This window comes from Symphodus melops (assembly GCF_947650265.1).
Source record: "Symphodus melops genome assembly, chromosome: 20".
NCBI classification, from domain to species: Eukaryota; Metazoa; Chordata; class Actinopteri; order Labriformes; family Labridae; genus Symphodus; species Symphodus melops.
Genome location: NC_136710.1, coordinates 3,277,740 through 3,291,891, shown reverse-complemented (window position 1 = coordinate 3,291,891; position 14,152 = coordinate 3,277,740). Strand labels below are relative to the sequence as shown.

Sequence of the window (14,152 nt, the reverse complement as noted above, 5' to 3'; positions counted from 1 at the left end):
ATATTACAAAGTGCTTCCATTCATTTACCTGTTCCACAGAAAACTAGTTCGTCGAGCTGTGAGCTCTTCCCCAGTGACACACACACACACTTCATTCAGGTGTGTACAGGTATGACAATGTCAGTGACGCACCCAGTGAATCTTAAAAAAAAAATTCCATTCACTCAGGGGGTGCAAGTCACTTCACATGTATCATCAGTTCACCTTGATCGACCTGCCCTGTGTGGCAGATCACCTTTGTTATACGCTTTTATTCGAGAAGACAATAATCTGGTTTCTTTATACTTTGACAATATTGTGTGACCTTCTGTGGCACTGTGTGGTAATGTGACAGGACATTCATTGGTCCTTCTTGTCTTCTTCCACAGGTGTCCATTTACCCTTTTCTGCTGCTCTCGATGCCAAGCTCGATTTAGCAGCAGATTTCAGTCAATTCAATCCCTCAATGGAAACTAGTTAATAGTATATTTTTATGTAATGATCATGTTATGATATCATTTTGTAGTTGTTGTGTACTAAACTGAAATAAGCTTCATCTCATTTCAGTCTCCTTTCTTCAAATGATTGATGAATCTGGACGTTATATTCTGAAGTCCAGTTTGAAGGCACATCATTATGATCAAGCTTTTCTATAGGTGAGCGGGTGCAACCAGCAAATGTTTGAATACGTTTTACTTAAACTTCTTCTGTTATCATCTGACCTGCTAATAAATGTTTGATGAGTTTGAAGATGAAATGTATGATTAACTAAAAATACATAACTATAGTGAATCAATGACTGTGAACAAAGCTGTCTGTTAAAGGGGACATATTGTAAAAAATGATCTTTCCCAGTGTTTTTTTAATATTTATCTGGGTAACCTGAGTGTCTATTGATTCACAAAATGTGAAATAAATCCATCCAGTCTTTTGTTTGTGGTCTGCGGAAATCTTACAAAACAGAGGCAAATGCTCCGTTTCAAATCTGCTCTCTTTGTGATGTCACAGTGGGATTCTGTGATCCCCCTTCCCCTGATGTCTCCACCTATGGACTCCACCGCAAGGCGAAAGCCAAAGCTTTTCGCAGGTCCACCGTTTTGATTCTCGCTACATAGGGGGGGCTCTTTTCATTTAAAGAGACACACACCAAAACGGAGCGTTCTGAGAGAGCTGGTTCCTACAGGGTCACAAACTTCCTCTGCTGCTTGATTCATGTTATATGTGGACCAAAGCACAGAAACACAGATGTTTCATTTAGAGCACAGGAGAGGGACTATTTGAAAAAGGGGGATAATATGTGCTCTTTAAATCTCACCAGCTTGATCTTTGCATTATTGTTACGCATGATCACAGTCAGCAGGTACACACATCATAAAAAGACAATAAAGTTATTAGTAAGCATGTTTAAAAGTAATTAAAAAAAAATACACGTTTTCTCATTATAAAAGTTGGCGTCATATTTCATATTGACTACGACAGAAAAATTATATTTAAAATACACGGGTGGGTACTTACAAAATAGAGTTAAGAAGGGTGAAATAAAGACAGAAATGCAGGCTTTGGAAATGTATTTAAGGTAGAAGTTAACAAATATGCGAGTTTTTAAAAATGTTCATATAGTTTTCTTACCTTTTTTTTGACGTTAAACTGCTCATGCACGATTATTTTAATTTTCCTTCTCTGTCTTCGTGGCTCCACTTACTCCAAGAGTCTCTGTCACCTTTTAACTTTAATCCCACAGCACTCGGAACAGTTTACACGCTGTTTTAAACAAAAAAAGGCGTAAAACTTAAAAATGATTTTAAGTCAAACTTGTTTTTTTAATGGCAGAGGTTAGAAAGTCTGCGCCTGGCTGGGTTTGTTCGCACGAGCACCTGTGCGAGACTCTCTAAGCAGCGCGAGGAGGCAGAGCTGCGGTGTGGGGGTGTGCGCATGCGCATGCGTGCAGGCACGAACTTCTTTGGTCCAGCTATGCAAATAGATGTAGGATGATGTAGACAGAGGCATAAGGATGGAGAGGAAAGGGAGTTTAAAGGTCGGACTGCAAGCACAGGTGGAGGAACAGTTTAGTTAGGAAAAAAAATCAATCAATCTATAAAATGTATAATACACAAGTAGGGTTGTACTTTCTTTTACTTTTAGAGTACCACAAGCAGGTCTGCACTCTGGGAGCTTAAAGTTGTAGAGAGGCAAGTATAGAAAAAATATCTGATCCTAAAATCAAAATAAATTAATCTCCCTATTTGAGAAGATTTAACTACATTTCTGCCATGAATATTTCCAAGGATTATAAAACAACATCTATAGATCATGTATGAATTTTATGTGAATGGTATTTCCTGTAATGCAGTGAAATTTGCTCCCTTATCAACTAGAGTTAAGGGCTCTATGATTTAATATATGAACACGGTTTTCAAACAGTGTGTATTCTTTGCTCAGTCAATCTATATATAGCTCAACAAACTGAAGACTGACTTTTTCAAAATGTTTATGAGTGGAGTAATATTTCCAAATATTACCAAACATGCAATTTTTTACAACATCGGCAAACACACACAGGCTGTTGTTACGATGGGGCAGCTGCAGGTTTTAGTGGCAGACGGAGGCTGTGTGTTTTTCATTACAGATGAAGCCTTGCATGGACTACGATATTCAGCTATTTCTATTGAATTTTAAACAGCAGAGTGAATAAGATTAAGGTCATTTAAAGATGACATAAAAATACAAACAGCACTATACTCTCATATTTATATTTACAGTTGTAAAGCATGTACTTTCACTTCATGCGTCTCTTTGTGCATTTTTTGACTATTTGAAATAGTTAATAGTGTCACTGAACAGATCTGCAGCCACCGCCCGATGTACTGTCTCATTCAGAGGCGGATCAGACGTCAACAGACACGCTGAATGATATAAACTTGGCGGGCACATTTAACCATGTTGTTTAGGATGTTCCTAAAATAGATGTGCTGTGTGTTTGAACTATTGTTCCAAACCAACTAAACCGGTTAAATATGAATCTATTCCCATAAAGAGGAGGCTTAATCCTCTCGTGTTAAGTCCAAAAAAGAAACTAGGCAGTCTATATTTAGAAAGCTATGTTATTAGCAGGGGTGTGTCCAGACGTTTTTAAGGGGGGGGGGGGGGGGGGGGGGCACTGCATGGGGTGAATGTGGACACAAAAAAGCAAATTATCATTTCTTCTTCTCACTTTCTATCCCCACTATTGATGTGTACTAGGAAGTAACACAATGTGGCAACTATACATTTTCTTTGTTTGACTCTTTAGAGATTCAAAAACAACAGACTATGCAAAGTCGACCTTTTTTAGGAATTTAGAAAGTGCATGTCAACTCTTGTACCCTGTGTAACTGGCAAAAATTCATGTATTGGCAACTAATGAGTGGAACGATCAAAGTCTGCTCTCAAATGGATAGACTCAGACATTCTGTCCAAAAGCATTCATGAGGACATATTAACTGCTTTTTCTGACAATAAATCTGAAATATTACCAACCAAGTCATAATAAACTTAAGCATCTCCTGTCTTTAAGGATATTCTATGTTTTGTTGCACACGCATCGCATGATTTAATTCCTTTTAAATAGAAGAGTGACCTCTGGTGGAATTTATCGCAAACAACATTTTTTCTGTTTTTATTTTTTTAATTAAAGTGATTATTAAGGAAATACATATTGTTTGAATTAAAAGGGATACAAAAGGTACAAATTATAGGTCTATGAATGGACGCATACCAAAAAAAGGCAACCAAGTTATAAATTAAAAAAAACAACCGAATTTTGACTGTTTCTAGTCCTGCTTTACAAATAATTTAAGATAATAAAATTTAGAAACTCAAAAATCAACATGATGTGTGACGGGCTATTTTTCCACGTCATTAATGAGATAAGAAGGAAAATGTCTCTTTCGAAGAGAACCAGTAACTTCAACACATTTCTTATTCCACGCTTACCCTTGTTATGTTCTAAGTGTGTGAGTGACACGCCCACAGCACACAAGATGATGATTTTTCATTGATCTTGATCCTCAAATGTCTTGGTCTCAAAGCAATCTGGTCTCTGTTAGTGTGGTCTTGACTACAACACTTACTCAAACTCTGACATGTTAACAACACTTTGACAACAAACCATCATGTGTTTTATAGAGAGGCAGACAGTGTAAAGGAAACACTTCAAAGAACAGAAGATTTTTTTTTACTTAAATGCGAAACAAAGGCAGCAGTTCAGTATCAAGCTCTAAAAACATACAGATATAAACAATACATATAAGAATAATAAATGTCTCAATTAGTGAACCATAATACAAAAATAGTATCTGAGTGTCTGGCTCAAGGATCTACACTTTGTGTTCTTCGGCCCACCCGCTCAGGTCATGACATCTTTAACCTGTCGAAAAATAATAAGTTAGAAACACCAAGACTAGGAATAAAAAAATATAGTTTTTTATATTTTTCAAAGGTGGCACAACACTTCTGACCCACAGCTAGAGGTACACACGTTAACAAAAACCACCTGATTCAACCAACGCATTAATGCAGCAGCTGCAATTCACAAAGCTTTAGGCCTACAAAACTGAATTAAATAGGGAACGATAAACTCAGAAAGCCTAAAAATAATATTTCTCATATTGCTTGTGCATTAAAAGCCTATTGTCCATAAACATGATTTAAAAGAATAGCACATTTACTTTTTTTTAAATTTTTTTTACTGTTTTTGCTCAAAGGGCCAAAGTGATCAAACAGTATCAAAGCAGGCTACCTCGTTAGCACTGCTGCATGATTAAAACATTTTTAAAAATAGTGCATTTTTGGCTGTTACTCAGACCTTTAACCAACCAAGAGGATGTCAGTATTATTAGCCCTGGTTGTGTTTTTAATCAGTCTTTCAAAGACACTATGAATCTGAAGACAAGCTAACAATTCATTGACTAGGTACTAAATGCTAGCGTATCACGAAACAGAGCTAGCTTGTTCTTCTTGATCGTTTGGTTTCAGCTTCTTAACCAGTAAATAAATAAATGGGGTTGGTCAGATTATTCATGTCATTGGACAAGTAGCCTACAGAGAGTCCCGATCACTTGGTCTCTATCGACGTTTGAACAAAACAAGCGTATTGTTTTAATGTGCAACATCTGGCCTGCCTCTACAGGTGAAACAGGTCTAACTCACCGGGAAGAGAACACAGAACTGTAATTTCTCTTTTTAGTTAAAAAAAAAAAAGAGACAAAAAAAAGACTTGGACCTCAGAGAGAGGTACATGTTTAAAACAATGGCTGAATCCATTTTTAAAAAGAGTTTTAAAATACTTTTTTCTACAAACGTAAGAGTTGTGAGTGGACAGAAATAAATCAATATCACATTAGAAAAATAACCCCTGATTTTTTTTGCAAATTCCATGCTTCTTGTATGCAAACCAATATAGCAAGTATGATCTCTCATTAATCTGTGGAGAATCTGGAATTATAGTATATCCCTTAAACTGGGCGAATTTAGATTAACATTAGTCTTATTTCACTTCATTAAAAACATTAAGACTAACAAGCTGTCTAGTCCATCTGCTGCTGTAAGATCATATCCGACAGCACGTTAACGTCCATCTCGGACGGGTGGCTCTGAAGCACCAGCGCCACCATGTTGTCCTGACCCAGAAACACCTGACAGAGCTGCTCTCTAAGACTCTCTGTTTGCTGTAGACTCCTGTCTGCCCTGAAAGCCAGATCAGAACCTGGAGCGCCGTGCTGTCCCTTTCCTCTCCCTTTACCCCGATTCCCTCCCTGTGTCGCATCCAAAGCGCCCCCTGTAGTTCTGTCGCGGAAGTTCAAGACCTCCGTTTTTGAGCGTGGAGGTTTGAAGGAAGGGAAAGCGGTGGCTGTGCCGGCAAAAGAATGGTTTCCTGGGTCAGGAGTCCTGAGCAGAAACAAGGAACTTCATTAGGACAACAGAGCAAAACTACATTTTAAATTTTCTCTAAATATTTACGGGCCTGTGAAATAATGAGGTGATACCTGTGTTCTGAGCGCAGGAAGTCGTCCAGGTGAGGCCCTCCTCTGCCCAAAGGGTCATCTGGCACCATAAAGTGATCTCCGACAAACGTGTACTGAAGAAGTCTGAAGGAAATTCAATTGGATTTGAGCACATCATTTAATCTAGATCATCTAATAATATAAATTGTACATTGTGTAGTGAAATGTTTTCCGAAGACTGATTTTTTTCTTAACCTCTTTTTGATGATGTCCCTCCACGCGACGGACTCATCCGAGAGGTCTCTCAGGTTGTCGTTAGTTACGATCACTCCATCTGTCTTCTGTGCATGCTGCAGCATAAATCTGTGGAAACAACAACAAAGAGACGTGTCGAAATTTACCATGACAAATCTAATTTGAACACATGTATAATGATAAGCATCAAAGAGCTAGATTCTTCCATATAGATGCTGTGTACAATCAGTATTTATTTAAGATTTAAAATTTAAGATTGCATCAAATCAGAGCGATTGAAAATATGCTACTGTTCTTGTTCTACTGTAATCCAAAGGCATCTCTGGTGGCCTCGTCTGCAACAACATGAACAAGACAGTTCAGTCGAGTCTGTCCACCTGTCGTCGTATGAGCTGATCCTCTTGCCTTGGACCTCTCTGGAGGGCGTGTAGGAAACCAGGCCCAGATTCTGCAGCTCGGTCAGATAGTGCTTCTCTGATGGGCAAGAAAAAACAAAACAAAACACCATGTTTACTTTGAACTAAAAACACTCTTTCCCCCAGATCGGATTTGTTTCCCCCTGGCATGTATGTAAATGAGAATCAAATATGTGCAGGATACATAGTTTTTCATGAGTTTCCTGCAAGTTTGAAAGCCCTAAATGGGCGTCGCCTATGTATGTAAATACGAGCCATCAAAGACTGTCAGACATCTGCTATCTAAAAAAAAAGACTTCATGTTATCTCCATCATAATAGACCAGGACATCACACATCCACTGAACACCAAAATCACCCCATGGAGCACTGAGTAGTTTGGTGGGAACTGTCTGTTGGACAGAAACGGGGCTGCGAAAAGTAATTTCTCCATGGGGACAATAAAGTCTGATGTATTTAAAACGTCCAAATGTTTGCAAACTTTGAGTTTCCTTTGTGTTGTTAAAATAAGAGTTTCAAATCATACTCAAGGAACAGGTAGTGTTACCTTTAATCCTGTTGTCGCTCTTTTGTCTCCACTGGGGCAAGAGGGCGCTGATGTGTCGATGGCCTCGGTCCCAAAAGTGCTGAACGGCCAATGCAATCCCACGGCAAGAAAAGAAATGACCCAACCCGTGGCTATAGGAAACATGGAACAGTGGATGTAGATTTATGGTTTAAGAATTACAACCTATATTCACAAGAAAACATTTAACCAGATAAAAAAAACTCCAAACATAATCCAAATGAATAAGTAATTCTCACCTCATGGCAACATTGCTCCCGTCGATGATGATGTGCCTCAGTTTCGGGTCTCCAGGTTTGTCTGTTAGCTGAAGGTCAAAGCTCACCTGCAGCCCTTCCAGAAAACGCTGCTCCCCTGTTACGCCACGTCGTTCCTTCGCTTTGTTTGGAGACGAGTCAGCACTTGGGAAAAACGAGGGTTGTTGCGCTTGGAGTCCTTGTTTGAATGAGGTAGAAGAGTGGGGCTTTGGGTTTAAGATGTTGTCGTGGTTGGGGTGGGTTTGTTTTGGTATGGCGGTATTGGCTCTGTAGTTGGTTTGGCCAAATGGTTTGTTGATTGGGAAATTGGTTAGTGGCGAATCCAAGGAAGAGGAATAAGTAGGCTTTGGCGGCCCTTTGACATCAGGCAGGATGATCTGGTGGGAAGTTTGTGAGTTCGGAGGCTGGTGATGCTTTGGATGTGACTTTTTTGGACCAGTCGAGGTCTGTGGGGGCTGAACAAGCCAAGTAAGCAAATCTCGCTCTGCAACATTTGGGTTTGGCAGTTCTGCCCATCCTCTAACATCAGATCCTCTCTTTTCAGCGGGTCTGAAAAGCTCAATCCCGACATTTGCTTTGTTCTCTGTTGGTCCAACTTCTGGTCTTTCTTTAACCAGCACCACGTCATCCATCTCTCTTGGTCCTTCCTTAAAGACCCCCATGTCTCTTCCCTCCTCCCTCTGCAGTTCCAGGATCAGCTGGTGGGTCGATCCATCGTGCAACTTGTTGTAGACTTTGGCTACGTTCTGCTCCATGTAGCCGCAACTGGCTGCTGCTTTTTTCATCACTCCCAAGACAAAGTCCTCTTCAGAATCCACTTTTTCCTCATCCATAGCCTTTTCATCAAGGTGTCTTGTTCCTGTTGCACCATTCTTATCATCACCGCTAGGGTCTTCTGCCTTTACAGTGCTACCTATCTGGTTATCTCCCCCAGCTGCCAGTTCTACATCTTCTCTGTGCTCCGTCTCACAAGGCCGATTCCTCTCCCTGTGATTCAAGGCAGCGGTACCTTGATTGTTCTCACGGTCACTGCGATCCTGCTCCTGTTGCACCACGTCCAGTATTTGGGAGGCCTCTTTAGGGCCAGTTCGAGCAAGAACACGTTTCACAACATCCTCCGTGTACCCCATGGCTGTGAAGAACTTTAGGAGAAGCCAGAACTCTTTATTCCCCACTGGTGACTGGAGCTCCAGTAGTTCCCCCTCCCCAAGTTCTTCTTTCACCTTGGTTCCTACAGTTGCCACTTCCATCTGCTCTCCTTCTTCCACCTCCTGTGGAGAACTCTTAAGTCTTTTCCCATCCCCCTCAGACCCCTCTGCCCCACCAAGAGAGCCTTCAGACTGGAAGGGGGACTTCCTAGCTGTGTCTTTCGGCAAGCTAGCAGTTGCGCCTTCAAACCACTGATCAGTAGTTCTGTCCCATCTACCCTCTGAATCCCCAAGTGCTCCTGCCCCTGTGTGTCCATCTCGAACAGTAAAACTGGGGTTAGATCCAGACCCAGAGTCTTTTACCAAATTCAGCAGAATTTCCTTCACTGACCATGGTAGAACCAGAAGATCCAAGGTGTGCCTGTCCTCCCATTTCTCTACAAGGGTTTTAAAGGCTCGACGGGAATCCAAAGACTCCCCAGAGCTTCGATCTCCAGTGTCAGAGCGTCTGGACTGTGTTCCCTCATACCTCTCCACCAGGTCCATAATAAGGGAATAGGCTCGGACCACTGGCTCAGCAAGACCTGATATTAGCAGGAATCCTGTGGAGCCAACCTGGATTGGATTGAGGAAAATGAAACAATGTTTAGGTTGTCCCTTGTTGAGGAAATTACCAAGACTTGACTCCACTACAATAAGACTCCTTAGACTCAAATGGCTCACGTTGATGAAAGTTTATAGATCAGATGAATACAGCAGTAGAAATGGGGCTCCGCTATAAGTTTGAAATCAATTCGTGATTCCACTGTAACGGTAGGGGTTTCTGTATCTGTGTTAAATGAATAATTGGGACATTATCAAACAGACTTGTGGATCGTCTTAGATTTATTTGTCCATGGTCAAATAACATAATAACATAACAAACAATGGCTCAGACATGCTTCATGACCAGAACCTTACAGTGACTGGCATGCTGCTCACAATCTCACATGCTAGTGAACCAGGACTCCGCAGTCACTGGACCTGTGCTTGACCAGGATCTCACGATCACTGGCAAAGTATTCTTCTTCACAGTGTGTACTAGAAAGACAGCCCACAAATACTTCACTCTGTATAAGGCATGAAGAACTCATCTCCTTGACTCAAATGTCAAACATCTATGTTAAGCTAAATCTCTCAGATAACAACAGACACTTGGCTCCAAACCAAATATAACTCTGCTACTACTGTAATATGATCTCTTACACATGTATGTAGTACATCTTCACAAACCTAAATGAATTACTCTCACATGGTTGACACAATTAAAAGATATATCCACAAATGTATCAAGATGAATGAATACATGAAAATACGTACTATCATCCGCATATATTCAGAAGGATCTATGATGTCTAGAAGCCTGGAGTGAACAACACGTACTCCTAAACATCCTGCAGATATCAGTCAGAGCTGTTGACTCTCTCCTTGGTCTCAAGACAAAGCTGAACTCTATCAGGTCTGCCTGACATCAGCAACAGTGAATTAACATTACACATTAATTAAGAAAATACAGAAATTCTATGACATCCCTCACAGTGGGAGGTCTCATGGGGAACACTGGGAAGTAGCAGACAAAGCAACGGACTCCTCTATACAACACTATATTTAGAACTGTTTCCTTGTCAACAAAAAGAAAACTTGTGAACAGAAACCATAATGCAGGATGTAAACGTCACCAACCCCTCCCACTCACTTTTCCTACAGTGTTTTTTCCTACATCTGCTCACCCCGACTTCACACTGGAAAATTTACAAGGGGACTGGCAGTAAAAAAAATCTGGGTAGAGCCCGTGTGAAAGATTTGTCTGTTTGGGTTCACACATAAAAAAAACTTCAGGAGTTTTGTGCAAGTGTGAAAGCCCCATTAGAAAGAGCTGCACACAAACAAACAGTTGAGTGAACTTGTAGCAACTAATGAGAGCAAAAGAAAGGTGTCCACATTTCCTGTGGCTGTTTGTTTACCTTCTCACTAATATTCAGTAATAAGAAGAATAGTCTAGAAATTCCCAATGATGACACTGTTACATAAAGAGGCCATTGTTTCTTCACAAGGGGTTGACACATTTCTTTGCTGGTGACACAATAGCGATCTTGACTAACAATGTAATTTCTTCTAGTTATTGCATCATAAGTCAAAAATAAACTCAGAATGATTTGCCAGTTTGCTTGTTTACTTGGGAGGGGCTACTATTATGATATCCACCTGATAACATCAAACATTTCACTTTTTTTTAAAGCTATTTCCATTTACTGTTGATCCATAACGTGTTCCTTTTTCTGTGGTCGAGTTAGTGTACTGACCTTTGATCTAGGTCCTCACTTAATTTCAAAATAAAAGCATGGTTGAACTAAAACAGCAAAAAATAAAATAAAATAAATAAAAATACTCTCATCTTATGACAGTATTAAAAAAAATAAAGTAAAGTAAAAGCCTAACAATTCTTATTTTTTAAATGTGAAATAAAGGAATTTCAAACGCAATTAATCATGACTAACTATTGAAATTTAACGGCTCATCGCAATTAAAAAAGAATGATCTTTTGATCGCCCATATTTTATTTAAAATTAAAGTCCTTGTATGTTTATTGTTCATAGTGCGATGACATTTCTGTATATCTGTAAATGTGCAGACATTTAGCTCGCTCTCTGCCTCAAATGAAACACCAAAGAGAGACCCTGAATGCAACACTCACCACTATGTGTGCTGAGGTGCTTTTGATCAGGGAGTCCATGAACAGCCCTCTGGCTCCGCAGAAGACGCAGTGAAGGAGCCCGGGATAGGAAACCTCCTGCTGCTCCTCCTGGTTCACGACTCCTTTCACAAACAACTGCAAGAGGGGAAATACATCACGTTAACGCTGCACTGGTAAAGAAAGTAACACACAGAGCTGAAAACAAAATGTGAAAAAAAAAGACTACTTTGTGCACTGAAACATGAGGAGAAGAGTTGTGTTATTTTTTCATCCAAAAGAAACACAACAAAGGGACAGCCATTTTTAGATCAAGCAGACTTTCATTCCAAACTCTGCGGCTTGGCTTTACACCAGGACCAAGAGGAGGGAGCTCGTTGGATCTCAGTCTTATCTGCTCTGTACTTCCTTCCCTTTAGCATTTAGATTTTACATCAAATTCCTCATCCTCACATGACACATGTTTGGAGACTAGAGACCTCCAACAGCATGGTTTGAGTCTGACCTCTTATCCGACGTCTTAATCAATCCACCGTCCTGCCTCTAAACTAACAGCAAACAAGCCCCAAAAATAAACTTTAAAGAAATGACTTACTTTGGCCGCCGTCACGTCGTCTCTCCGCCCTTGTAGTTTGAGCCATATCTGCCCGTTGTTGTCCTGCGATGCATCCTCCACCCCGACTTCAAACTTCACCCCGAATATCCGCTCCACGGTGCCGTGCATGGACGCCAGAGATCCTCGAAGAACGCCGGCGCACGCAAACTCGTCCTCCACCTCCCCTTCTCCACCTCCATCGCTCCTCTCACCGTCCATGACGCGTTTCTCAAAGCAGCGTCGAAGAGTTGAACATTCTGCACAGAACAAAAACATAAACACACAGACGCTTTGACATTAACAAGAATCCAAAAAACAGATTCATGAAAGACAAAAAGCCTTTTGCTAAACGTAAAGAGTAACGCTTTCTTTTCATCAACATTGTTTTAGTGAATATTAAATGAGTTCCAAAAAAAAACCCAAAATGTGAACGTGATCCTAAATGTCAGGAGATCAAATTAAATATTGAATGAATGTGTGGTCCAGTTACAAAATGAGTAATTCCCCCATCAAATATCACAGTTTAAATAAATCCCAGTGTTGTCAAACAGTGAACACGATTGATGATTATTTCGGATATTATGGGGGGGAAAAAAAGCAAAAGTTTGGTTCAGGGAGGAAATCCCCCAGAGACCACATGCTACTTATATTATCAGCATACTCCACATCAATGTAGGGACTGCCCCCAGATGTTGGCTTTGTTACAACATCTGACTTTTTATTTACAGTCTCCTGGAGGTGTCCATGTTGCTTTTAACGACTTGCAACTGTGACGTCACTCCCAGCTCCGACATCAGAGGTGAACACAGAGTCTGAATAACTGGGAATATTATAAAGATTGTTTCGACTGGGCAGGTCTCCCATTATATACAAAAAGCCGAGATACTTTATTTCAGCTTTAGTTAGACACGTATTTTCCAGCTTTTACACCAAACAGCAGAAAACAGCCTGAAACATTTAGTCATGTAAAAACAGACCTGTGGGAAACATGTCTGACTGAGTTGGATAAAAAGGTAAAAATGAACAAACAAAGTGATCGTGTTTCTGTGCTGTGGTCTTACGTGAGGTCGATCTCTCTTTTTCTTTTGCCTTCAAAGTTTCGTTTCCAGCAGCTTCAGCAGCGACAGAGACGCAGCTCGGCTCGCTTCTCTTCTAACGCAATAAAACAATAACAAGGAAGCGATCAGTCCGAAGGTCAACACATCATGTGCTTATTATGTCGAGAAAAAAAAAAAGTCTCGCTCCTGGAAAAGGTTTGTGATCTGACTTTACTGCGGCGAGCAGGAGAGGCGGATGAGGAAGTGTTTTTTTTTTTCAGTGTCTGGACATCAAATCCCCGGTAGAGGAAACCAGCAAGATCAAATCGAAACTAAACGAGAAACTCACGCAGTCCTAGAATATTTTTATTATAGGCTGACGTTGTGTCTGGCCATTTTTCAAAAGACAATTTATAATTTATTGTGTTTTATGACGTTTGAATATTGTTTAAAAAAAAAAAAAAAAAAGATACACGTCTTAGCCTCTCCTGTTTTAAAAATACAGCTTTCATTTCATAAACATCTCTGTTTGAGTCAGAGGATGAAGGGGATTTCCAGTGACGTCAGAAGCGGAGTTTTTTTTCTTTCCTTTTTTTTGTTTTTTTTCCTGTTAACTCAAAGTTCACAAATACAGACTTTTTGTAGCTGATTATAACTCTTTAGATCCGATCTCATTGTTTCAGTGTCTTAGTCAATAAAAAAAAATACTTATAAGAGGATGTGTGTCTACATGGCAAACACTGGTATAAAAATGTTGGCACCTCCCATCCCTTTGTTTACTGGAGAAAAGTATCTTATGATGAACTGGATTTACAAAATGTAGTATATTCTGTGTTTCTCTTCTTGTGTATAAATAGAAAAGCCTAAGGAGTATGATCCAAGAATTTAAATGATTAAGCAAAGTCAGATCCTCCACAGTGAGTCATAGTTTGTTATGAACATGATGACTTTATATATTTTCTGCTATGTATCAAAATGTACAAGTCCACCCCTGAAAATAGTCCCTCGGAATAGTGTTTTTTTTTTAAAGATAGATGCAAAAGGTCATGAGCCTGAGTGAAAAGAGAAATAAGAAGCTTCAGATGTGTCTGTATGATATTGTGAAGTCATGACGTGGCCTGGAGGCAGAGTTGGGCTGTATCGTGTTATCTGGGTTTGTGACTAGTCATCGAGTTCATGGAAACCAACT

General features: G+C 40.1%; 1 protein-coding gene and 1 long non-coding RNA gene across 2 annotated transcripts; one reads left to right on the top strand and one right to left on the bottom strand.

The window, feature by feature from the left end:
- The first annotated feature begins 3,628 nt into the window (after positions 1-3,628).
- LOC306841379 lies at positions 3,629-4,821 on the top strand. The gene is made up of 2 exons (XR_013781487.1): positions 3,629-3,967; positions 4,065-4,821. It is a non-coding gene; the product is annotated as an uncharacterized lncRNA (long non-coding RNA).
- khnyn (KH and NYN domain containing) lies at positions 4,102-13,254 on the bottom strand. Its single transcript, XM_079371258.1, has 10 exons — positions 12,988-13,254; positions 11,927-12,183; positions 11,335-11,469; positions 7,435-9,215; positions 7,178-7,308; positions 6,593-6,689; positions 6,216-6,323; positions 6,003-6,104; positions 5,223-5,904; positions 4,102-4,822 (listed from the first exon to the last, which is right to left on the bottom strand). Exons 2-9 carry the CDS (start codon positions 12,143-12,145, stop codon positions 5,544-5,546), a joined length of 2,934 nt encoding a protein of 977 aa, XP_079227384.1. The 5' UTR covers positions 12,146-12,183; positions 12,988-13,254; the 3' UTR covers positions 4,102-4,822; positions 5,223-5,543.
- Between the last annotated feature and the right edge of the window lie 898 nt (positions 13,255-14,152).

What these genes read in the sequence shown, in the direction of transcription:
- khnyn (XM_079371258.1), bottom strand. Translation starts at nt 12,145, where the DNA reads ATGGACGGTGAGAGGAGCGATGGAGGTGGAGAAGGGGAGGTGGAGGAC. An exon ending in ACGACGTGACGGCGGCCAAA is followed by an intron (nt 11,470 to 11,926) that starts GTAAGTCATTTC and finishes CCCCTCTTGCAG; the next exon opens with TTGTTTGTGAAAGGAGTCGT. An exon ending in ATCAGCTCATACGACGACAG is followed by an intron (nt 6,324 to 6,592) that starts GTGGACAGACTC and finishes TTGTTTCCACAG; the next exon opens with ATTTATGCTGCAGCATGCAC.